The sequence below is a fragment of the Equus asinus genome, chromosome 21 (assembly GCF_041296235.1).
Source record: "Equus asinus isolate D_3611 breed Donkey chromosome 21, EquAss-T2T_v2, whole genome shotgun sequence".
Lineage (NCBI taxonomy): Eukaryota > Metazoa > Chordata > Mammalia > Perissodactyla > Equidae > Equus > Equus asinus.
In genome coordinates this window covers 85663904-85689448 of record NC_091810.1, presented here as the reverse complement: position 1 = coordinate 85689448, position 25545 = coordinate 85663904, and the positions used below count along the sequence as shown (strand labels likewise).

Here is a 25545-nt window from a genome sequence, read left to right as displayed (position 1 = left end):
CTGTGTGAACAACTGATGGCCTGAGCATCCAGAGCCAGGGGAGACGAGAGGGGAAACTGGCCTGATAGGGGCACAGCTGTCTAAAGCAGTGGCTCTCAACCAGGGGTCATTCCGCCCCCTCCCAGGGGCATTTGCAAGGTCTGGAGACATCTTTGTGGGAGGTGCCATTGGGATCTAGTGGGGAGAAGCCAGGGCTGCTGTTAAACCCCCTACAATACGTAGAACAGCCCCCCATGACAAAGAATGATCTGGCCCAAAATGTCAACAGTGCAGAGACTGAGAAAGCCTGGCACAGCACAAGGGGGTTAAAAGGGCTGAAATGCAAGCCACTCCCTGGGGGAAGCACCTCTGCCCCAGGAGGAGGCTCTTTTCTAACTCAGCTAGCTGTCCTGTGAGTGAGAAGGTTGGGGGAGGAGGGGGTGGTTTATGCTGGAGAGGAGGAGGACAAACCAGCTGTCACCCAGGCTGTGATTTGTACAAAAAGCAATTTGAAAGAGGTATTTAGTCTTTAATAGAGAGTCAAAAAGTCAACCCACATGATCATGTCATCTCCTCGCTGGCAGAGAGCGGTTTTAAAGCACAATGACATACGCACCAGGTGGGAGATAGGACCGATCAAAGACCTGAGTTCCGTGCTGTTTCTAATAGGAGGGGATCGGAAACATCAACGTCCAGCCGTGGGGACAAGCTGGATAAACAATGGAATATCCTGCAAAAGAATGAGGGTTCTCTCCACGCACAGATGTGGAAAGGTCCCCAGATTATACTAAGTGAAAAAAGCGAAGTGCAGAACACTTTGGAGCACTTGCTGCCGATGGGTGAGAGGAGGGACAAGCAGCGGTGTGTTGCTAATTGCTGACATCTGCCCTGAGCAGCGGGTCTCACACTCGAGTGTGCATCAGGACCGCCGAGGGCCCTGTAGCGTACTCACTCCAAACAGCAGAACTCTTGCTTCTCTTTGGGGGAGGGATGTGGAGAGTGCCCCACTTTCCTCCCGAGCTGAACTGCTTTCCCCACCCTGGCCGCCCACCGCGCGGGGCTTCGGACAAAGGCCTGGAGGTGCTCGTTCCCTAATCCCTCCAGCAAACCCCGAGGGACTTGCCCGACCCTCAAGTGGCCGCCGAATGTGAGAAGTTCGTGGTGTTTGAAGGAATCCCGCAGGAACCGAAGAGTTGGGGCCCGTACAGCAAACCCCGCATCTGCACTTCCTTCCCGAGGAAGCGAACTGAAGGTCCGAATGGAGGCGGCCGCGGGCCCGGGGCGAACCTGGCCCTCCGGGGGCCCGCCCCGCCCGCACGGAGGGGAGGAGCGAGGGCTCCCGGGGATCCTCCCGCGGGCTTTGTGCGCGCTCGGCATCCAGCTGTCGCCGCCCCACGCAGCCCCCTGGCCCGGGAGGGCGCGCATTTCCGGGCCGCCCACCAGCCCGCCCGCCTCGGCAGCCGCTGCCCCGGCACAGCCGACGCTGCTCCCGCCGCTCCGTGGCCGTCTCGCCCCAGTCGCCCCACGAAATGCCGGTCGACTTCACCGGGTACTGGAAGATGCTGGCCAACGAGAATTTCGAGGAGTACCTGCGCGCGCTCGGTAAGCGCTGCCCACAGCCCTGCGCCCGGGGCGAGCCACTGGTGGCGGGGGCGTGGGGACCCCCCAAGCCTCCGGATCCGCTGTCGCCTGCCTCCGCCCGGGCGAGCGCCGCCCCGGGCCCCCGGGCCGCAGGAAGGGCGGCCGGCGCCGTGGCTCTGAGAGCGGCCGGCAGGCTGCGACCTGGAGATCGGGGTTGTTAGGGTTAATTGGTGGCAAACGTCTGATAGTTGGCTCCAGACGCGGGTAGTTTCATTAGGAAAGCAGGTTTTGGTTTACTAGCTTTAGTTTTTGCAGGGTTAGAATAAAGGCAAAAAACTTTGTTGCAAAAACAGAAAGAAAAGAAAAAGACACAGACCGGCTGCGCGCAGACAGCGCTAAGCGAGCAGGGAACCCCAGCTGTTTTCCCCGGGGAGGGTGGGGAAAACTGGGGCCCCGGCTACTTTGGGAACAATTCTCTGAGTTTTTCGGCCGACTCTCTGCCCCCGCCATCCTACAGATGTCAATGTGGCACTACGCAAAATCGCCAACTTGCTGAAGCCAGACAAAGAGATCGTGCAGGACGGCGACCATATGATTATCCGAACGCTGAGCACTTTTAGGAACTACATCATGGACTTCCAGGTTGGGAAGGAGTTTGAGGAGGATCTGACGGGCATAGATGACCGCAAGTGCATGGTGAGGTTTTGTGTACATCCGGGCATCTCTTGCCCAGGGGGCCTACCCAAAGGCTAAGCTAGTTCATTTGAGTGGGGCGCAAGGGCCCTTGTGTGCTTGGGCACCAGAGATCCTGGCACTCCCAGCCCCCAAGGTAGGCAGCACTGACTCATGAAGCACACCCCTCCCCCCCATCCTAACCGGATGGTAAGAGTTATGAAAGCTGCGGTTAGTTGATTCTCGGCTGTGTCTGGGCACCCAGCCAGCCAGGGGCTTTAGACATTTGACTTCACCTAATCCCACAGCCGCCTTTGAGGGAGGTATGAGTACACCCATTTTACAGATGAGGAAACAGTCTCAAAGAGACGAACCAGCATGCCCCCGAGTAGCACAGCTAGGGAGGGGCCGGGCCGGAATTCAGGCAAGGGCTGGCCTGGTGGAGGAAGGAGAGAAGGAAGGGAGGAAAGAAAGCAGAAACCAGGGAGCCCCTCTGAAGTGTAAGCTTCCTACAGGACCCAGTGGGAAGCCACTCTAGGAAGCAGCAGGCACGTGACCCCTGGCCCTGGCGCAAGCCTTCTGACCTGCCCCTCCTCCTTCCAAAACTGGGCTTTGGCTTCTGGCCATCCCCCCTCCCCGGTCCCCCCCTCCTCCTTTGCCCTCCGAGCTTCCTTTGAACCTCGCAGCCAACACCCCCTCAGGAGGTCAGTGCCTGCATCCCCCCCGCTGGCAGCTGGGGAGGGGGGAAGGGGAGGGAGCCTGCTGCCCCCAGGGTGGGAAGCTGGTGACCGGGAGACCCCAATTAGCGCTGCCACAGCAGACTCCGGAAGGTCAGCCCAGGCCTCGTCAGCGTTCTCAGGTCGCTGGGAGGTCAGGGTGCCCCTGGTCTCCCTTTCCCAGTCTTGGATCCACAGCTGGTTTAAGCTCTCCCCCAGGGAGCCACCTAGCTTAGGATGAGGGCCTCGCCTTCCCCTCCCCCTTCCCTCCTGTCTTCCCCTCCCCCTCTGTACGAAGGGTTAGCTGTCTGCCCTGTGCTGTGCCAGTTCTTTTACCCCACAGCCCAGGGGGGCAGGATTAGTGACCCCGTGTTATGAAATAACTGAGGCTCCAGCGGGGAGAGACTGGCAAGAGAGAGGATTTGAACCCTGGGCCTTTGGACTTTGAAGACAGGGCCCTCTCTGCTGGTAGCCTTTGCAGAAACCAGATGGCTGAGGTTTGTTAGGACTGTGGCTGAAGGAGTGCTGGTGTCTGGGAGTAAGGAGCCCCAGGCCCCGAGGCCTCACACACACACGCACACACACACAAACACACACACATCGTTGCTTCATCTGAAGATGGTCAGGAGTTCGAGTTTGGAATGATGGTGGGAGAGGGGGTGGCCAGCAGGGACTGTCCTTGGAGAGGCCACTAGTGGGAGAAAACACTATTGTTGTAGGGAAATGTCAGGCTGTGCCTTTAAAAGGCCCTGGCCTCGTATCTGCCCAGAGGCTCCAGTGGGAAAGGACACCTTCAGACAGGCTCTGGCTCCGTGAGGAGGGGCCTGCCTTTCCAAGCCCGACCTGCTGCATGGAACTGCACCGTGATCCTTGTCCCCAGCTCCCTCGGGGGGTGCTCACAGAGCACTTCAGACATGTCTATTTGGGGTCACTGCAGCCTCTGGAATGTGCTGGCTAGTACTTGGCTAATCATCTCGGCTCTTTCGTTCCCTCCCTCATCCGTTAATGCACGGGACATCTCTGCTCAGCTAGTGGGGATACTGGCTCACCCTCATCAGGTGCTCACTGTGGGGGGGGGGCGAGGGGGGGCCGGGGGGGGACGGAGGACAGGCAGAGGATGGCCCTCCCAGGTCAGGGAACGTTCTCACAGGAAGTAGAGTCTGCCCTGGGGCTTGAAGGATAGACAGGAAGTAGCCAAACAGAAAGGGGATGAGAGCAAGGCCAAGGCCAAGGCCAAGGCCAAGAGAACAGCGCTTGGTAAATGCTGTTTCACTGGTCACATTGTATTTTAACTCAGGCTTCACAATACCGTTTCAACCCCATTTACAGATAAGAAAACTGAGGCAGAATTTCTTGTTGTGGGACCTTGGGGACACTGAGTAGGTGGCAGAGGGAGGATCTGAACTTGGTCTGTCGGCCCCAGAGTCCCGGCCATTACATTAATCACTGCACCACATCTGCCGCTTTCCTCTCGTGCTGATCGCGGCACCAGGCGCAGGGACACAGCGGAGCAGGTCCCAGTCCCTGACGCCCAGGAACTCAAAGTCTTTGTGGTGGAGACACACACACAGTCAGAACAGAGTGAGATCAGTGGTGACAAAAGTGAGCACCCAGAAGAGGGATCCCAGAAGGAGTCCTGGAGGAGGTGACCCCTGCACTTAATTGTAAAGAAAGGGGGTGGCAGGGTGGGTTTGGGACACAAAGGAAGTGGCATGTGGCCACCTTCTCTCAACCCAGCATTAGGACAGGTAGGTGAGCTGCTCAGGGAGCCCAGCAGCTGGGCAGCCTGCATGAAACTGGGCAGGATTCATGGTCACCTCTGCTGTCTAAGGACTCGGGGCAACCCCGTCCCAAGCAGACAGCCACTCACTCACCTTGCTGTTGGCTGTTGGCAGAGGGACGGCCCCTCTGCTGGGCCTTCCCTTGGCCCCTGCCTTGCAGAGAAGCCTTTCCCTCGGGCTGCCCTGCTGGATGGTGGGCCTCTCTAGAGTGTGGCTGGGGAGGGTCTAGGGTCGTAGAATTAGAGCAGCTATGCCGCCTGAGGCTTGTGAACGGGGGAGCTGCAGGCCAAGGGGCCGCGCTGGCTGAGGTCTCTAGGGCCTGGGTCCTGGCGAGGTGGCTGCTGGGTCACCACTGCTGCTCTTGTGCTCTGCACACACTGCTAGGAGCAGGGGCCAGAGGAGGCGGGTTGTCCTCAGCATCAGGCTGGCGTCGTTCTAACTTGTTCTTCCTAGCACATTACCAGGGTCTCATTTCTCACCTGGGATCATTCGTTCACCCGTTTTGTTCATTCCTCTCTTAGTCCTACAGGCATTTCCAGGGGCCCACTCTGTCTTTGCAGCCCCATCGCGCAAGCTTCCTGCCCTCCTGGAGTTCAGTGTGGTGGGAGAGGCAGACCAGAGCAGCCAGTAGTTTGGTGATGGTGTGCTGAGGGACGGAGGACAGGCAGAGGATGGCCCCTCCCAGGTCAGGGAAAGTTCTCACAGGAAGTGGAGTCTGCGCTGGGGCTTGAAGGATAGACAGGAAGTAGCCAAACAGAAAGGGGATGAGAGCAAGGCCAAGGCCAAGACCAAGAGAACAGCGCTTGGTAAATGCTGTTTCAGACCTGTCCCACCAGGCCCTGGGCTCAGCCCTGCGGACACAGAGGCAGCAGGGCCTCCTGGAGCACCCAGGCCGGTGGAGGAGACAGACATGTCTTCAGACGGGTACAGCCCAGTGTAATGGTGGAAGCTCAGCAGGGCAGGAGCGGGGAGCAGTGGTCATGGAAGGTTCCCCAGGGGAGGTCACAGCTGAGCAGGGCCTTGAAGGACAAGTACTAATTAGGGCAGATGTGGAGAAGGGATAAGAGCATTCCAGACTGGGGGAACCATGTGCACAAAGGCCCAGAGGTCAGAAAAGTCCTGGTTGGGAGGTGGCCCCTGGAGGTGAGAGGTGCAGTCTTCGAAGACTTCAGCGTGGCTGGAGTGCAGAATATGGCCAGGGAAGAGGAGGTGATGAGGACCTGGCAGGGAGCTAGTTGTGGCCCTGACAGGCCACAGGGAGCCCTTGCTGGGAGAGGCACAGTCAGGGTGACATCCCTCCCCAACGGGTCCCGAGGCTCACTGGCTCAGAGATCTCTGCTCCCTCCTCTTCTCCACCGGAACACACACACAGTTCCCAGCCAGAGGTGAAATCGGCCTACGCATGTGTTTCGTTTGGCCTGCACAATGTTTGAAAAATTTCAGACAGTTGCCAATTATAGCCCCAAATTGTAAGATTTCATAGAAAAATTCATATTTCTGGCTGTTCTTACCAAAAAAAGTCAAGATTGCTGAAAACTCTTGGCTGCCTGTTTTTTCCTGTGCCGTGCGGATCCCCGGGACAGTGTCGCAGTGGCTCCCTTTAGATGGGACGTTCTCCAGTTTCCCGTCACTGTCCCCCCTCCTCCAGAGTCGAGGATCAGTGGCGGTTTGTGTGCGCTGTGGGTCCCTCCCTTAGAGCCCTGGTTCCCAGAGCGGAGAGCAGCTGCAGCATCACAAGAACTTGCTAGAGACACCAATTCTCCAGCCTCACTCCTGGCTGAACCAGAAACCCTGGGAGCGGACCAGCCATCTGGGTTTCAGGAAGCCGGCCAGGTGGTGTTGATGCAACCAGAGCTTGAGAACCTCTGCTTTGGAGGAAAGAAACATCTTTGTGTCTGTGCCTTTATAAAAAGTAGAAAACTATAAAATTAGGTATAGAGGCCCTTGTGCCACCGGCCGCCATAGTCCATTGTCTGGCCCCTATGGCCATCGCAGTCCATGCCCAGAAGCACCTGAAATGGCCCTGTGGCTGAGGGGTGGAGGGATTTACATCCGCATAGCCCAGGACCACGCAGCTCACATTTCCAGCCTGCTCTGTTCGGATTTGACGTGACCCACAGGCAGCAGGGCTATCATTCGGGTGGAAATGGTGGGCTTGGTTTTTCTCTACTGCCTTCATCCATTAAGAGGAAATCTCAGGCCCAGTTTAAAACCAGTGTCATTGATGGAATCTAGCAGACAGAGGCTCTGGCAGGGCGGGGGCCTTGAGAAAGGAAGGTGCTCCTCAGCCTCAAACAGTGTCCCCTTCCTGGCCCCAGAATCCCCAGGTAGGGGTTCTTTGTTCCCACCATCCGCTCCCCACAGCAAGAGCAGTTTCTGTGGGAGAAGATGGAGCCTTGGCCAGGAATCACAACCCGGAGCCCGCCTCTGCAGGGTGGAGGGAGGAGGGCCATTTGTCATCCCACCACGGACACCCATCAGGTTTTCCCTGGAGGAGGCGGCTTCATTCACTCGGGAGCCCGGAGCCTCCTCCCAGGCTGGGGCCCCGCCTGCACAGCCAGCTCTGAACTCAGGATGACCCCTTGCGCAGAGCTTGCCTTCCGCTCGCTGGGCTGCCAGCCCTCCGCCCCCACTGTCGGTGGCGGCCTTTGTTTTTATTGTAAAAGGAAGATTCAGATAGCACTGGAGAGAGCCGACTGAGAGGGAAAGGACCCCGCCCCCTCTTGGCCCCATTCCCCCTCCCCAGAGATTAACACTTGCCGCTGACCGTTTCTTTTGGATGTGTCTGGAAATCTTCCTGGAATATGTCTAGCAGCTATCTGCCTATTGATTGAGTGTCGGTGTCTCTAACTGAAGCCTAAAAAAAAGGAAGGAAGGACCCACTCCTCTGCACAGTGGTTTTTCACCAATGATATTTTTTTAGGCATCTTTCCATATCAGAGTTTATAGATTTTCTGAATTCTTTCCTTTTTAACCACCTTGTGTTTCCATTCCTTCCCTCCTTGACTTCCTACTTCCACCCGTCCGTCCATCCATCCATCTGGTTATATGTGGTAATACATAACTTCCACCAAACCACGTTAACACTTTGGTTTAAACTCCTGCCAGTTTTCTGATCCTGTCTTGATTCATTAAAGAGATTTTGGGCTTCTTATTTTAAAACACACAGTGCCAACGGCAGAGTTAACCCCTGCGCTGCAGAGCTGGGAATGCCTCTGGTTTTGGGAGCCTTCTGGGCGCCGCCCCTCCCAGATCAGGCCCCCAGGGGTCGGCTGGGGCCTTTCCAGGATGGAAACACGGAGTCTCTTTCATGTCTTAGCTAAAGTTCTGAAATCGGTGTCAGCAGCGTGCTTTTGAGGATTACTAAAAGAAGAATTAAAGCAACCCGAATAAAATGCACAAAGTAGCTTTCACGAATCCACTGGTCTGTTAGGTTTTGTTTGTTGTTGGGCCGGAACAAAGGAAAATGCCGGGTGCAAATCCTTACTAGGTACCATGCTGCACCAAATGATCTTAGCAACGTCCCCGTTACCTACCTGACAGGGTGACCTTAAGTGACGGGACATGCTGCCTCTGTCTTCACATCTGCAAAATGGGCGTCATGATTGCTGATCTGCCTGTCTCGCAGGCAAATTCTGAGGACCATAGAGATAGGACAGGGGACAGTGCCTTGGGAGGCCACAATACCGTGTGCAACAAGGGGCCAGGGCCCTTCTGATACCCTAGACTGAGGGCCATGGCGTAGTCACTCATGGTGACCAGGGGTTTAGTGGGGGAGGTCCAGCTGGTTTTCTGACCGACGTCGCTCCCCACCCACCCAAAGAAGCGCTCCTTTTGGTGGAAATTACCCCCACTCACCTGGGGGGTTCAAATCACAGTGCACTGTCTCTCCTGGGATGAGCACCTTAAACCAGGGTGATGGCAGTGTCCCATGGCTTGTCACCTGATGGCGCATGTGACACAAGGTGGGCCAGTCACACCCTTTCCTGGGATTTAACTTGGGGACCCTGGGAGAGAGGTGTGTTCTAGTCTCCCTAAGGTTGATAAGCTGGCCTGATGTAAGCTTCCATGCCACCTTCCATGGTGCATGGAGAAATCCAACAGAAGGGAAAAATGAGGCCAGTAGGGAAGTAGAGGCGAGAGAGAGAGTGCAACATTGGAGGATTGGGAGCTCTGACACTAGTATCATCCGAGACTTTCCAAGCACTTGAGCCGGTATATTTCCTTCCTTTCCCCTTAAGCTATTTGAATCGGTTTCCTGTCACTTGTATCTACAAACATCCTCAGACACTCAGAGTCCGAAGATCATGGCTTAAGAACCACATAAGTGGTTAGATCAGTAGTTCTCAATCTGAAGCACATGCCAGCCCCAGAGTTTCTGATTCAGGAGGTCTGGAGGGGGCCCAAGAACTTGTTTTGCTACCAAGTTCCCCAATGATGCTGATGCTGGTGGTTCGAAGACCGTGCTTTTGACACCCACTAAGAAAGAAAAACGAGGAAGTGTGCTGGCCCCTGCCCAGGTTCCTGCGATGTTCTCGTTGTGATTCAATGTAATAAGCCTGTGCTGGGGTCAAGGGGGCCCAGCTCTGGGGACGAATGAGTGCAGTCCAGTCCCTGTGGGTGGAGTCTGCGTGGAGATACCAAACTTGCAGCGGCTCACGATGGTTTGCAACTGAGGGTCCAAATGAGTGACACCAGGAGTGTGCGCAGTTGGACGAGTGTGGGGCGCGACAGGGCGCTTAGGAGCTTTGGCGTTGCGAGGTACCTGGATTTGAATCCTGGGTCTGCCTTCCAGCTTTTTTACGTTGGGGAAGGTGCTCCATCTCTCTGGGCCTCAGTGTCCTCATTTGTAAGAAGGAGCCGAGGTGCTACCACTGGTGGGCTGTTGTAAAAATTCAACGTGGTGATGAATTATTTCAGTTTTCTGTTGCGGTGTGACAAATCACTCCAAAACTTAGTTAGTGCTGCAAAACTCCAAATCTGTAGCAGTTGTTTATTTTATTCACGAATCTGCAGTTTGGCTCAAGGGGATGGCTCGTCCCTGCTGGATGGCACATCAGCAGGGAGCTGAAGGATTCGCTTTCTGCTTTCTGGATGGCTCATTCACACGCAGTCCTCTGGCTGCCTGAGCTTCCTCACAACAAGGCGGCTGGGATTCAGGACAGAGAGGGCCACGAAAACAAGGCAGATGTGTGTGACATTTTATGATTTACTCAGCCTCTGAAGTCATTTACCAACAGTTTGGCCCTAATCTGTTGGTTGAAGCAGTCACAAAGGCCCACCCATCTTCAACAGAAGGAGACACAGACTCCACATCTCAGTGGGGATGTGGGAAGGTTCTAGAAGAGCATGTAGGGGGAAAGATACTTTAGAGAAGTTCACAGTGGTATATGCATGAGAAGCTGTGACCACAGTGCCTGGTGTGTGGTGAGTACGCAGTGGGAGTTCGAACATTATTCTCTGGCAAGCCTGAAAGTTCTGTCAGGCTTGGGCTCTTGTTTCTGACTAATCTTAGGAGCAGCCGAGCCCAGGAGGACTCCTCGGCGTTGGGAGAAAGTGTGTGGTGCCCCGAGTGAGGCCTCTGCAGGCAGGGTCAGAACTCCACCCCCTGGGCCACCTGCCATCCAAGGCAGGCCCTGCATGGGAGGCTCGCGTGTGGGCCTGACGAGAAAGGGAGAGTCCTGTGGGAAAGCCTGAGAATGTTGGGAGTGGCCCAGGACCTCACCTTCAGCCTGCACCCCCTCCAAAAGTCCCGAGTGGACAGGTCTGAACAGTTCCTGAAACCACTTTCTGGCTGTGAGCTCAGCGTGGGAGCGTCCCTTTCACTGGTTCACCATCCCACTCTGAGGTCTTTAGGCCCTCACAGTCAACCCAGACCCCTGGCTCCACGGGGCCTGGAACCCAAAGAGGTGGGTGGGGCTGGAAGCTCCACCATCCTCCCCTGCAGGCATCCAGAAGCCAGGTAAGCTGCTGACTGCCATTGGGGCCCCCTTTCCCCATGGAAGTCTCTGGAAACCAGCCGCTGAGGCTAGGTCCTATTGTTAACATTTCACCTGGGCTCAGGGATTTTTTCATATTTGACTTGGAGTTGATTGAAAACTCCTCTGAGAGCAAGGACTGTGCCTCATTCACAATAGCTTCCTCCCTGGGAAGCATTTTTGTAGCTGTGTCTGTTGTATAAATTGGGTGTGCATGCACACACACCACCCCTTGTCCTCCACAAAGGAACACCGGGTCTCTGTCATGCTACCTAAAATGCCACCATTAGAGCGCATGTATTTCAATTAAATAGCCAAAGACTTCTCCAGATGTTTCCTCTAAATGCAAATGCCTTGTAGTGCCAGCTGTCTTTAATAGGGGGATGTTAATAAGTCAGCCCTCCATCCCTTCCCTCCTTCCTTCCCCCCCAGCCTGCCCCCCGCAACCTCCTTTCCTGACTTGAGGGTCCCGGGACAGCATAGGAGTGCTCTGGAGAAGAAGAGAATAAACAAGACGGGTATGGAGGGCGTGAAAGGAGGACGGGGGAGAACCCAGGCTGCAAAACCCACCTTTGCCAGCCTCACTGCAGAACTGGTCCTGTGCTCAGAAAATGAGGGGGAAAAAATTCTTTCTGATGATATGCAATGAATCAGAAAAATCATCATTCTCTTTGACTCAAAGATCCCACTTAAGGAATTATATTCCAGGAAAATCACTCAAAAGGAAAAAAAAAAGCTCTCTCTTTGTTCAGAGGTATTTCTCGCTGTGTGGTCATAATCCTCAACAACCCACCTGATCATGGCCACCATGTGAGCTGCTCTGTGGCAGGCTCTGCCCTAGCACTTTCTGAATACCATGCAATCCTCCAACAGCCCCAGAAGGGAGGTGCTACTCTCCCATTTTACAGACAGGGACCGAGGGTCCTGCCCGGGGCCGTGCTGCTGGGTAACTGTAGCCCTGGGATTCGACTTCACATCTCTCTGACTCCTGGCTGTGTGTGGTTTACAGAACAGGCTGCCTCCTGCTGGTGCTCCCAAATGCCCAACAACCACAGATGGTTAGAGTGACTGGCTTTTTAATTCCCTGCACCACTACGTGGCTGTGTAAATGATCGCTGTGAAGATAGATGAAAAGTGTTTGTGGCCAGTCAGTCAACAAGTGTCGTAGATTCTGCTGCTTAGCATCTCTTTCCCTTTTCCCATTCCCATATCTCTTGCCTGTAATAATAGTAACAATAATAATAGCAATGAACGTCTCGAGCTCACTGTGTGCCAGGCTCAGTGCTTTCCAGGGTTATTTCATTTAATTACTGCAGTATCTTCACATTGATCTCCCTCCCACCATCCTCAATACTTCAGCCCATCCTTCACGTTCTCAAAGGGGAATCTGATCATGCTGCTCCCCAGCTCAAAACCCTCAGAGGCTCCCCAGTGCTGATGGGCAAAGGCTGGATGTCACTGGGGCTCTTCGGGACATGGTGGCACCTGCCTCTCCAGCCCCGTCCCCTACCTCACACCTTATGCTTGGCCCCATCCCACCATTTGCAGGTGCCTCCACTTGCCAGCCTCTGTTGCATCTCTCTGTGCACTTCCCTGGGATGATTCCCCTGCCGCCTCCGTCTGGGAGGATAATTCCCCGTTGGTTAAGATCAACCTGGGCTTAACTGCTCCACTGATCTTGTCCTGACTCCCCATCCCATCTCATTCTCTCCATTTGCCTCACTCTCCCTCTCTACAGATGCTGTCCCTCTCTAGGGCGCCTGTGACACTTGTTAATGCATTTGAGATTCTAGACAGTGGGGCCCACACCTTTGTATCTCCAGTGCCTAGCACAGTGGGCTCCAATGTGTTTGTCAAATGAGTGATAAGTAAAACTAGCAGAACCTCAAACAGTAGAAATGGTAGTCATTGATCAGATCAGCACAAGATCCACTTGCCATTTAATAATAGCTGATGTCTACTGGGCATTTCCCATGTGCTAGGAATTCTAAACACTTTCCATGTATTAATTCTTCTAATCCTCACAATTCTATGATGAAGACGCCAACGTTCTTCCTATATTATAGATGAAGGAAATGAAAGAACAGATGTCACTTGTCCGATCAGGTAGCTGGTAGAGCTGGGATTTAGATGCTGGTGGTCTGACTCCATAGTGTTAGCAGAGAGAGATGGAAATGGGGTGTCCCCTGAGGAGGTAGTGGCGTCATGGGATGGAATCGGCAGGTGCAGGGGAGTGAGGTCTGGTTTGCGTCTCATTCTCCTTAACGGTGGAGGCTGGGCTGCTGTCCGAGAACCGCAGCCTCAAGGCCTGCGGGCAGCCGTTCCTGGCCCTCCTTGACGCTCTCACTTGTCCACAGCCCGGCTCCCTCTGAGGCAGGTCCTGGCAGCTGGCTGAGTCAGAACCGGTTCAGCTCTGGGGCCAGACCGTCGTCTTGGAATCCCATCTCTGCCACTTAAACACTGGGTGGCCTTAGCAAGTTGCTTACCTCTCTGTGCCTTGTCTGTGAAATGGGTTAATTCTAAAGCAAGGGATACCTACTTCATGGTGAGGATTAGATGCAGGAAAGCCTGCAGTCAACTGCTCCCTCAGTGTGAGCTGTTATTATTACTTCTCTCGCCTTATAAACTGTGTCCTCTAGAAGACAAATTCTCGGGGTGGTGACATGTGTGAAGGGACACCTGGCCATCAGGGTTATGAGAGCAGAGGCTGGCCTGACAGAGCACATGTCTTTCCACTTCTGCAGAGAGCAGACTGGGCAAGGCCAAGGGCAGAGGGGCATTACTGCTTGTGGAGTAGTTCACGTGTCCAGCACTGAAATAGGTCCTTGCATCCCCAAGTTTCATTTCATCCCAGTGGCTGTTTTGTGGCAGGACTCATTAACCCCATCTTGCTGATAAAGAAATGGAGGCTCAGAAGGAGTAACCTGCTCCGGGTCACCCAGCTAGAAGGAGGTGGAGATGGATCGGAGCTCAGGCCTGCCTCCATCCAAGGCTGTCATCGGGTCCCTCTTGAGCGCCCCACTCAGGCAGGCATACTGCTGTCAGGGGCTGGGCCAGCCTGCCAGGTGCTGTTCAGTGGCAACGGCATCCATGGCAGCAAGTTGTTCATGTGGTAACAGTGGGCAGGCAGGCCGTGGGTTCAGAGTCGGGGGGAAGGGAGTATAAACCATGACTCATACTGTTCCTGGGTCTGGTGCTGGGCATGATGACTAAGTGCTCCAGGCCTCCAAAGCTTGGGGCTTTGTCACTCCAGTGTCTAACCCGTTTCTATAAGGCTGATCTATGGAAGAATAAGCAGATACTTTGCCTGGATATTTTGTCTAAGGGTGGCGGTGTTCATTGGCTGAAAAATTATGAGTACCCTAGAATGCTTTCCACCATTCATTCATTCATTCGACAAATAGTAATGTGCATTTCCTTTGCTGTAGATCATAAGGTGGGGGCTGGTATCCTGCGGTGAATAAAAGGATTCCAGACCCCAAGGAGCTGTTGGTCAAGAGATTCTGACCTGCTCACGCTTCCCTGGTTACTGAGCCAGCATCTCTTATCTTCTGGGAACTGTTTGTTTCTGTTCTCCTTGAAAGATGAAAAATAGAGTCCAGAGGCTCCATGGACATGATGAGGCCTTGGTGGGCTCTGGCCTTGAGAGCTCCTCTGAGCCTCTCTGGCAGGATGTTCCCTCCTGTTGCACCCGCTCTGGGGGTGGACCTGACAGTAGGCTGATTTCTTGCACTGGCCTGAGTAGCAGAGCCAGCTCTTCTGCCAGAGAAGCAGGCATCTGGATTTTCCTTGCACCAGCTTTGGCTGGTTGGAGCCACGAAGATGTCAAGTGAGGAGGAAGAGAGGCTGTGAGCGATCTCCCCAGTAAATTCTGGGGTTGGAGGTACAGGATCTGGCTCCATGGGGAGGGTCATGCCAGGAGAGTCCAGCCAGGCAAAGCCCATTTAGAAGCCTCGCTCAGGCAGCCCCTGGCCTCCCGGCTTCTGTCCAGGTTGTTCCTTCTGCGTGGATTCCTTTGTTCCTCTTTTCCAATTTTGACTTCTTAACCTAACTCTCAGGGTGTTTTTTGGTGTCAGTTCCAGCATTACTTTCAGTATTGCCTCCTCCAGGAAGCCTTCCCTGGTGGACCTCTGTGCCCACTTCAGAGGCCGATGAGGTGCCTTCCCAATTCCGTAACCACCACCCCTGCCTCTTCCCAGCACTGCCGTTCTGCTGGAATTCTCTGGCTCTTTGTCCAGTCGTCTGTGGGCTCCTGAGAGGCAGGGTCCTTACCTTACCTGCCTGGATTTCCAGCACGAGGCTGGTGTGCAGGTGTGGAGCCCACAGTTGCTGAATCCTATTTCCTTGCACAGAACCGTGCTGCACAATCCTGCTGCTCGGTCAAGGGTCAGTTTAGATTAGGGAACTGTGGGCACAGTAGCCAAGAGCATGGGCTCCAGAGTCAAATCTCATCTCCCCACTTGATGGCTAAGCGACCTTAAAGCCTCAGTCTCCACGTCTGTAAATGGGGAGAAGCGAACGCTCCAGGAGGTATAAGGAATCAACCTATATGAGCCCTACCTTATTAGTACCCTGCCTGGCACATAGTGGTTACTCAATACATGTTGTTAGGGTGATGATGGTGACAACGGTAATGACATGATGCTGTTACTTCCACCAGGAAGCCTTCCCTGACTGCCAGGCTGGGCTGGGTGCCCATCACACATCCCAGCACCAAACAAGGCTCATGTTGATGCCAGTTTACATGTCTGCCTTCCCTCCAGGCTGAGCTGCTCCATGGCAGAGCTTGGGTCCAGCCCGGTCCTATGGCCACCCTTGGTACTGGGCCCTACAATGACTGAGTGCTGTTCCACAGGGGCCCCGTGACCTCCAGGCCCATCTCCCTCCTCCCCATCCAGAACCTTGGCTTCTTGGGGCCTTGAGCTCTCTGACAGTTTCTTGTTTTAAAATTGATCTTGGGCGCTTGCTGGAATGTTTAAGGAATTTAAAACATGACATGTCAAGACTAGTCTTAACATTTTATCATTTGTTTGTTCTAAGAAGCATGTTACCGTTTGCTGTCAGCTTCTTCATGGGATTAGAACTGCATTCTTTAGCCCCCTGAAGGCCATGTGGCTTTCCTGGTCTAGAGTAGTTGCTTCTAATATCTTTTACGTCTCTAATTACTCATTCGCGTTTTAAGCCCTTAATAATTTAGTGTTAGTCTGCTTTACAGTGAATTGCCTTCCCCCCACCCCCCACCCCCAAATGTGCTGATTTTAGATAATTGCCAGCGCCTAGGAACGGATCAGAAGGAGAGGAGTGAGTGCATCTGCTCGTCCAGCCTGGCCTCATGGACACCCAGTGGATATCTCAGCCAGAAAGAACTCGGTTCGAGCAATGGCTCAACCCCCAACCTGTAGGTGGCTCGGGCTGGTTACTTAACTAAGCCTAATTTTTATCAGCTCTAAAGCTTGAAGGTCAAGTGAAAAATTATGGAAGCTCCGAGCACCGGCCCTGGCACTTGGCAGGTTCTCTTTTCCCTTCCCTGCCCCTCTCATCTGCCTGCTTATCACACAGGCACCAGAGGCTGAGAGCTTTCTTACTGTCCTAGGAACCCACAAAGGGTGAAGCACACTCCAAAATCCAGCTCCGGGAGGAATGGCCAGTTTGCGTCTTTTAGTGATTCACGTCATGTATAGAGAGGATCTAGTCACGGTCTGGTTTTTCAGTCTTCCCCCCAAATTTAAAGAGCCATGGGCTTTGGGTCAGACCTGGACCAGTCCTTTTCTGCCTTTTCAGACAGAATCACCACAGACAAGGCCTCCCCTGTTACGGCCTGGCTCTGGAGCCACAGAGACAATGAGGTTCAGTGCCAGCCCTCTGGGAGGTGGGTCCATAAGCAGGGGGCCTCCCCTGGGTGGGCGAGCCTGGAGGGACCAGTGAGCCATCAGCCCCCCTCCTCTTTGGAGTGGGTGTTTTGGGTATTGGGGAGCTTTAACGAATGTCGCAAATTCTTGGCAGCCAAGTTGAATCCCCCTATTTCTGGTTCATGCCAGGTCACTGCCAAGAGATGAGTCCATTTAGTGGGAATGATCTGTCACTCCCAGAACAGGTCACCTGCACAGGGCAAGGGGGCCTCAAGACTGCCCTGGGATGTGCTTCCTCAGGCTGCCTGCGGGAACCAGGTTTTCTGTGTCATTGGTCCCATGCAGCAGTGCCAGCTGGGGTTTCTGAGTGGTCAGGGGAGCTGGATAATGGCCTTTGCAGTGACAGTCCCTTGCCAGGGTAATGCACAGCTGTCTTCATTCATCTGTTGGTGCACGTCTTTCTGGGAAAGCTGCTGACGAGGGCAATGTGCTGGAGGTTTTTAATAGAAAAGTTAGACTGGCTTTGCTGTACACCCAGCTGCCCTGGGCTCCGACCTGTTTGCAACTTTCAGGTGGCCTCTGCAGTGAGAATTACTGTTAGGAGGGGTGGGGAAGGTGGCCTCGTTCTTGGATTTGTCTGGGCTTCATTTCCAGGGTGGCGTCCCAGAGCCCAGGGTGGAGTGGAGGCAGGGTGGGGGTGGGGGTGGGGGTGGGGGTGGGGCCCATCCCTGTGGTTGTTACCCCTCCAGGCAGCTGCCTTCCCATGCCGCTTGAAAAGCATGGGACCGTCCTCTTGCCTGAAATTCCCTGTGAGACCTGATTAAATGGATTGAGCAGTGGCAAGTGTCCAGGCTAGGAAACTGGATTGAATGACTTCTTAAAGACCCTTCCAAACCTGGCCTTCAGAGGGCAAGGAATCCTTGTCCCAGACTTCACTGCTCCTCGTCCAGCCAAGGTAGCTGGCCGTGTACCGCCGAGGGGTCACAGAATGAGTTCTTGGGTCCTGGGGAAGGTTGTTATCAGAAGTTGCGTTTTGTGGCACAAGAAAACAAGTGGCGTTGCTTGTTACGCCATTCCCTTTCCAACATGACTTCTTTCCTTTTTCCCTCTCATTTGTTTTCAGGTGACAGACCTCCTTCCCGACTCCCCACCCCGCTTTTCTATTCTTAGGACAAATCTGATCCTCTGGGAAGTGGCTGGTCTATTCCCACAGGATACAAAGCTTAAAAAGAAAAAGCCACACCCACTGAGAGTGAACATGGGGTGGCAAAGTGGGAGGACTATGTCGCATTTTTGAAGCCGTCACAGCTCTCAGTGGGGAGTCTCCAAATGCATCTTCTGATTAAGCAAAGACTAATTCCGTTTTAGGGGCAGCGGACATCGCAGTATCCCCGGGCCCCCGGCTCAGCAGCTGGGCCCTGCGTGGACTCCTGGAAGGAAAGGAGCTTCTGAAACGTTTAGCCATGATGAATAGCGAGTCTGTCACTTCTTCACAAATCTCCAACTTAAAAAAAAAGACTTCAGTTATTGTTCCATCTCGACAAACAAATCCCGTCCATATCTAAGCTCTGGACATCACGGTCCCCGTTAGCTAGTGCCGTGTGTGCCAGCCTCGTGCATTTTATGTACGTTTTCTCTCGTCCTCAGCACAACCTGGTAAAGTGGGTCTTGGGTTATCCAATGCCACATAGCAAACCACCCCACAGTTCAGTAACTTAACACCTTTATTCTCATGATTCTGTGGGTCGATTGGGCAGTGCTCTGTGCCATGTGGCTGCCTTCAGCTGAAGGCTGGGGTGGGGGCCTCAGGTCTCTGGTGGTACCCTCTCTCTCCTCCTCCGGGGCTTCTCCATGCGGCCTTTCTCTCCGGTAGGACAGCCTGACTTCCTTAAAGCGCAGCAGCTGTGTTCCAGGAGGGGCGGGTTCCCAGAGGACAAGCACCCAGCGGACAAGTACTTATGAAGGCACTGCTTGTGTCATGCTTGCTAATGTTCTATTCGCCAAAGCAAGTCACACAGCTTTGTGAATATCACAGGGTGTGAATATCATGTGATCCATAGGGGGCCACCAGTGGATCAGTCTGCCACCGTAGGTACCATTAATCCCTCTGTTGTAGGTGAGGGCACGGAGGCTCAGAAAGGTTGATCCCGTTGCCCAAAGTAATTCGCATGGCTGGGGACAGAGGGTCCAGCGGGGAACATGTTCTTAGCTGACAGTACTGGGTCAGCCTGATACAGGTGGAGGGTGTACAGTGGGATGGGGGAGGTACCAGGAGCCCAGTGCAAATGACAGCTTCCAGAGCCCTTTAACCCAGAGGACAGTCTGGGAGATTCCCTGGCCCACCTACTGGGTGCTCTCCCTGATGGCTCCCCCAGCAGGTCAGAGCTATGGGGCTGTGTGAGGGCACAGGCGGTACTGGGAGGCATTGAGAACGTGCTCCAGGCCACAGTCCCAGTTTTCAGTCTGGCGTTGTGGCCCCATCTGCCTCCCAGCCGTGTTCCTCCCTCTCCTTAACTCCTGGATGGCTTCTACAGCACTGGCTGGCTTGTCCTTATTCACTGTTTGGAAAGCCTTCCCACTTCAGAAAACTAGCTTATGGGGCTGGCCCAGTGGCGTGGTGAATTTCGGGTGCTCTACTTCAGCGGCCCGGAGTTCATGGGTTCAGATCCCCAGCACAGACCTAGCACCACTCATGAAGCCATCAAGCCACACTGTGGAGGCAACCCACATAAAACAGAGGAAGACTGGCACAGATGTTAGCTCAGCAACAATCTTCCTCACAAAAAAAAAAGAAAGAAAACTAGCTTATGCTTCCTAGGAGAATGAGGTGCCCTCCTTGGCACAGCAGCCCCGTGCTTCCCCTAATCCCAGCACCTACCACATGGGCTGTAACCGCCTGGCATTTCTCTCTCTCCCTTCTCTGCGGTGGTCTCTTTAGGGCAGTGGCCTTTAGGACACATCTCTGGCTTTCAGCACCCACACCCAGCAATGGTTGGACTGAACTGAAAGGTCTTCCTCCTGGGAGCTGCTCAGTCTTAGCACAATGCCCATGTTTTTTCTGCAGGCCCCAAAGACTTCAGCAGACATCTGCTGGGTGCCCTGCCCTGGCCTGGGAAACAAGGGGGCACTGAGTCATGCAAGGCCCATATTCCAACCCAAGTTCTTTCCCTCATAAGCTGGGGGACACTGAGAAAGTCACTTAACCTCTCTGAGCTCAGCCTCCCCTTTGTATTCAGTACAGACAAGAATGGTCTCTTCTTTCCAACTCACCCTGGGTCAGAGTCAGCAGGAACTGAGGGTGAGAAAGTGCCTGCTTTGGGAACTGACACAGCTTTTGTGTGTTGGGGATCCTTCTTTTTAAGGGGTCCTATTTGTAGGGCTCTAAGAAAGGCTTCTGTTCCCTGTATCCCTGGACCTATCGTGAGGCTGAAATTCTGCCGTCGGTCATTCCTTTGATAAGGTATTTTTATTATTTATATCCAAACGGTCCCTCTTAAGAGATGCCAGGTGATCTGGAAAGGCTAACATGTTATCCCAGGAGCAAAGCCTGCTGTGCCACCAGTGACCATCTCTTCCCCGCTCGCTCTCTGATGCAGGTGCTGAAGGTAGACAGGTGTGAGCTTTGTGGAGCTCGAGTTGCCAAGACTTATCCAAAACCTTCCAAACCTGCACACTTTTAGCGCCACAGTTCTTCGTCTGGAAATGTATTCGAAGGAAACGATGTGTTCACAACTGTGTGTGCAAGGAAGTCTTATTTATAGTAGCACAGAATTATAAATAACCCGAATGTCCAAGAATTGGTAATGGGCTTAATAATGGCATGTATGTGCAGTGAACTGCTCCCAGGCCCGGCTTCAGAGGCCTCTGCCCAGCACAGTTGCACAGAGGCCCCACACTCAGAAGGGCCCCTCGCTTGGTTCAATGCTCTGCTGTCACCATCTTCAAAGTCTTAATCATTTTTTTCAAAGGAGCCCCTCATTTTTATTTTGTGCTGCATCCCACAAATTATATAGCCATTTCCTGAATATGACATGACAATTAAAATAACGTTTATGGAGAACATTTGTTGAAGGGGAAAAATGTTTCTATTAAATGAAGAAACTAGGCTACAAATCCATAAATGATGAAATTCTAATTTTTTGAAAACATATATATGTATTAATAGAAAAAAAGGTGAGAGAGAAATCCATCAAAATTTTAGAGGAATTATCTCTGAAGGAGCAAGATTATAGGCATTCTTTTTATTACTCTGTTCTTCCTTGAGCAGTTCTCGTATCTTCCAGCACAGAGGGTATGAATGTGCTCTTTGACTGATCTTTCTGGTCGAGGCAGAAGTGCGTGCGTCGTAACTGAGAACAGCGATTGTCTCTCGGCCTCTGATTGAGGCTGGCTGGAGCCCTTGGCATGCAGGGTAAACTTCTGGATAAACACGCAGAGAAGTTCAGTTGATGAGGAGGCCAAGTGTTCTTACGAGCTCCTTGACGTCGAGGGCTGTCTGAGTCCCCAGTCTGCACTCCCCGTCACAGGCCTGGCGTGGACAAGGCATCCAGTGAATGGCTTGAGGTCTTTAGGGGTCTTTACCTGTGACACTTTGTCAGATGTGAACTTCATTATGTTCTGGCTTCAAGGTGGGACCTCCTCTCTGGTTTGGGGCTGGATGGGTGCCCTGAGTGATCTCTGGACCAGGGAGAGGAGCTGCCCCACCCCAAGTCCCCTGGTGCCCCCTCTCCCTCTGGGAGCAGGCTCCAGGAGAAGAGATCAGATTTATTCCTGTGCAAAGCTGGGGAAATGCAGCTGGCTCCACCTGTCCCCCTTGTGCATGGATCTCATTGCAGGCTTCATCCCAAGAGGAGAGGGCAGTAGTGCTCAGCAAGCCCAAGAGGAGACTGGGAGTCGGGGAGGGAAGGGGGAGGTGGTCCTCCTGTAGGGAGTGACCCCACTCACTCCACACCCATTTCCCGGATTTCTCCTTCTCTCCTGAATCTTGATCAGCCTGTTGCTGACTGTCCTGACTCTGAGCCAGGTGTGGCCAGGAACACGGCAATGCTAGAACCTCACCTCTGTAAAGCCAGGGCCTCTGAGTTAATGTCCCCCGACCCCCTCCTATGACAGATGGAAACACTGGGCCCCAGAGAGGGGATGGACTTGCTCAGAGCCACACAGGAACTACGGGCAAACAGGGCAAACAGAGTTCTAATCGCTACAGTGGGGAGGCAGGGCTCACAATTTGCCCCATGCGGAAAGGCTGTTAGAGGGAGCTGGGTAGCTGCAAGGATGGGAGAAGCTCCCTGCACCTGCACACAGGTCCCACTCCAGACCGTGGCTCCTGGACTGTCTCGCCTCTAAGTTCCCACACGTTGAGCCTGTGTTTCTGGGTGGGCCCTTCTGCTCCAATGAGACTGAAATCTCCCGAGGGCATGGGCGGGGCCTCCTCCAGCTGTCTGTCTGGCCTTCAGTGCACCCAGCACCTGGCGGGGCACCCCGTACTTAGGGAGGATGTGAGGGCTCAAAGGTAGGGGCGGGGCTGGGGCCAGCAAGGCAGCGGGAGCTTCCTCTTCTTTCCCCCACGTTTCCCTGGAACCCACCGAGGAGCGTCCTGAGCACGCCCTTGGTGGCCTGTCTCTGTGCCTTCGTCTCCTGGTAGCCAGCCGAGAACCCCTCTCCCCCAGCGCCTCCTTTCCTCGGCTTCAGCTCCATTGTCCTGTCCTTCAAGGCCAGGCCCTGGTGCCTCCTCTTCTCAGAACTTCCCCTTCCCTGACTGTCATCTGGGCCCCCACAGCCCCTGGTCTGTAACTCTGGTGACCCTGGGCGCCTAAGGAAGCAGTGCAGTCCACTGGGGAGGGGGACTTCGGTCCCCACAGATCTGTGTTCTGACCTGGCACTGCCATTGACCACCTGGGTGAACTTGGCAAGGCCCTCAACCCGCCCTGTAAGACGGAGATGCTAATCCGTGCTCCACAAGGACGGTGGCAAGCATTTAGAGAGGGCACAGAGAGTGCCTGAGGAGCGGCCATTTGTACCTACATTCGGTTATTTACAGCTAAGGTTGTTCTGCGTGAGAGGAAAAGCTCTTTGAGGGCAGGGGTGGGGTCTCTTTGGTGACCCAAGACCTCGAAAAAGTTGAAACAACGAATGCATAGGTGAATGAATGAAATGTCTGGGGATGGGCAGGGTACTCTGAGAAGTCTGCGTCTCACCAGCAAGATGCGGGACAGCAGCCCTCACCCCACCCCCGCCTGGGGTGTGCTCTGCCAGCAAGAGCCCCTGCTCTCCCCAGCCCCATTCCCCACCCTTGCACGGACAGCCCCACCCCAATGACATTTTCTCTCCTAATTACCCCTTTAAATGAAATGAAGATTTCCTTAAATTTTAAACCTGATTTGCATTCTTTGATGAGAGCATATGATGGACAGGGGGGTCTTATTTCCTATGATGAAATTGACTTGAGCACACTCTGGATTATCAAGGTTGGGGCGGCCCCTCCCCCAGCTCCCAAGGGCTGCTTGCTCAAGATTGACAACTGTGGTTTTTTGCTTGGCAGACCACGGTGAGCTGGGATGGGGACAAGCTGGAATGTGTGCAGAAGGGCGAGAAGGAGGGACGTGGCTGGACCCAGTGGATTGAAGGTGATGAGCTGCACCTGGTAGGTTCTTGGGGCAGGGGGCTGGGGAGGGCAGGCCAGGCTGCACCCCAGAGGCCCTGGTCACTGTCCAGGTCCTGATGGACCTTGGAAGAATGCCTCATGGCTGGGCCTTCGTTCTGCTCTGAAGCTTCTCTTCCAAAGGCCTGCAGATGACACTTGAATGACTTTAAAAATTGAGCAATGTGTTTTCAAGGTCTAGGCTGACCCAATTGTCCAGTCAGAGGGAGGAGGTGAGGGGATGCGTCTGCTAAACGTCAGACATGGAGCAAAGCCCTTTGGCCTTCCATATCACTGTCTGTTCTCTCAGCAGCCCTCCAGGCCAAGTACTGTTGTAGTCCCTGTTTTGGAGATGAGAACGTAGACGCTCACATCCAAGTTACACGGCTAGAAAGTGGCAGAATTAAAATTTGCTCCCAAATGATGTCTATTTTCACCATGCCTAATTGTGACAGGCCAGAACCAAGGAGAATTCTCTAAGCTTCTCTAAGACATGATCTCAATAGTCTAGGTTGGGGGAGGAGAAGCCTTTCTCAGTTCAGCTGTGGGCCATCCTCACCCTGTCCTTGGGCCTGGGACCTCTAGTCAAAGCCATTTCTACTCCATCCATTGTCTGGGAAAGCACACACAAATCCAGAGTAGGGGCCTTAGTCCTGGAGGGCCAGAATAACACGTGTCCTCTGAGAAGAGACCTCCCACCACTCCTCCTGCCCCTTGGAACTCCCCAAATACCTTCCTTCCTAGAAAGGAGCCTGGTCCAGGAGACCTGGGTGCTAGTCCTGGCTCCCTGAGTGCCTCCCTTCCCTTAGCCTCTTCTGCAAAATGCCGTCCTACCACATGGGGCTTCCGCAGAGATCGGGGCTGCGGGATGCCGGGAAGAGGTGCCAGGGCCTTATTTTCAGAGGCAGCTTAGGCTGCCGCGGAGAGCCTGGGCTGCAGCGCCTGACCTTGAGCCAGTCTCCCCTGGGCCTCTATTTCCTCAGCTGCAGAGCGTGAGGGTAAATGATGTGATCTCCATTGGCCCTTTCAGCTCAATAGTTCTGTGGCTCTAGGCCAGAGGCTGCAAACTGGGAACACCAGGCCTCTTTCATTTGGCTGTCAATGGGCTTCAAACTTCTTCAGCCAACAACTTAAAAATTAGGAGATGTCACATAAATATTCAGATTTCCAGCCTCCTTCAAAGAAAAAAAAAAAATCTTGGCAGACGACAACACTGTGCTGTTGCTCCCCTTGGTGACACTCAGCAGGAGCTGGCCTGCTGGCAGCACACGGGCTCCCCCAGCTGCAGTTTAGTGTTACCTGGGGGCTTTTAATCACAGCCATCCCGGTACTGCACCCACTGAGATACTGATGGAACTGGTCTAGCGGGGACCCAGGCGTTTGTCAAACTCCCCAGGTAAGTCCACTGTGCAGCTGAAACTTGTAAAACAAGCTATGAAGCCTGGAACCACCGCCCTGGTTTGCAACCCTGGTCTGCATGACCTGTTGAGCCCTTTGGGGAAAAATAGCAGCCCCCGAGTATTTTCAAAGTTTCTGTCCCTAGATGCGCGGGCCCCAGGTGTGGCCGTGCCCTGGCCAGTGACAGGCACCTGCTTCTGTTTTAGGAGATGAGGGTGCAGGGAGTGGTCTGCAAGCAAGTGTTCAAGAAGGTGCACTGAAGCGGAGCAGACCTTGGCCGCGAGGAGCAGTGGCCTGGACGTGGGGCCGGGTGCCCTCTCCCCTCTCTGCACAGCGTGGGGCGGAAATGCCCAGGCCACTGCCAGCAGGGTCTGTCTCTTGGCTTTGTCTCTTCTCCTCTTCTTAAAACAAAACCGTCCCAATAAAAGTGATCTCTGCTCAAGACGTCTGTTTTGGAGAAGCTTCAAAACCCCACCGTCTCCCCTTTTCTCCGGGGCTTCTGAAGCCACGTCACCTGATGCCACCTCTGGGCGGAAGGTGGAAATCCAGCCGCATACCTGCAGATTTGGGCCTGATATTGCACCTGTGCGGTCGTTCCCCAGGGGCACAGGCTTGGGGCCAGGGTGTGTGACCTGGCATTCAGTCTTCTGTGTATTACGTACCTACCACCTTACACATCCCATCAGGGCCAGAGTGTTGTGAGTGCCACAGACACAGGAGAAGGTGGCCTCCACCCTAGGAACTTGGAGCCTAGTTAGGGAGGTCCACCCAACAGAGATCTCTAACTGTACACACAGGAGATGGTCTCAAAATTATTTCCGAATGAAATGGAACTGGATGGAATTGTAAGCCCAAAGCTAGAATGAGGTGAACCCTCACCAAGGGCAGTTACCAATTGGGTTTGAGTTCAGAAGTGTCATGAACACATGCTTCACCACCCCAAAACCATCC

At 53.9% G+C, this 25545-nt stretch overlaps 1 protein-coding gene across 2 annotated transcripts; it reads left to right on the top strand.

Annotated features, from left to right (window-relative positions):
- Positions 1-952: 952 nt before the first annotated feature.
- Positions 953-25038, top strand: RBP1 (retinol binding protein 1). Of its 2 annotated transcripts, none has more exons than XM_014852063.3 (4): positions 953-1581; positions 2078-2256; positions 23098-23199; positions 24801-25038. In XM_014852063.3, the coding sequence occupies exons 1-4, from the start codon at positions 1509-1511 to the stop codon at positions 24852-24854; spliced, it is 408 nt and encodes a 135-aa protein (XP_014707549.2). In that variant the 5' UTR covers positions 953-1508; the 3' UTR covers positions 24855-25038. The 2 variants fall into 2 exon arrangements, with proteins under 2 accessions (XP_014707549.2, XP_070349528.1); XM_070493427.1 differs by having other exon boundaries at positions 1304-1581; positions 2078-2202.
- The last annotated feature ends 507 nt before the right edge of the window (positions 25039-25545 follow it).

Coding starts and splice junctions, on each gene's coding strand:
- RBP1 (XM_014852063.3), top strand. CDS start 1,509: ATGCCGGTCGACTTCACCGGGTACTGGAAGATGCTGGCCAACGAGAAT. Junction 1,582..2,077: donor GGAGTACCTGCGCGCGCTCG/GTAAGCGCTGCC, acceptor GCCATCCTACAG/ATGTCAATGTGGCACTACGC. Junction 23,200..24,800: donor AAGGTGATGAGCTGCACCTG/GTAGGTTCTTGG, acceptor CTTCTGTTTTAG/GAGATGAGGGTGCAGGGAGT.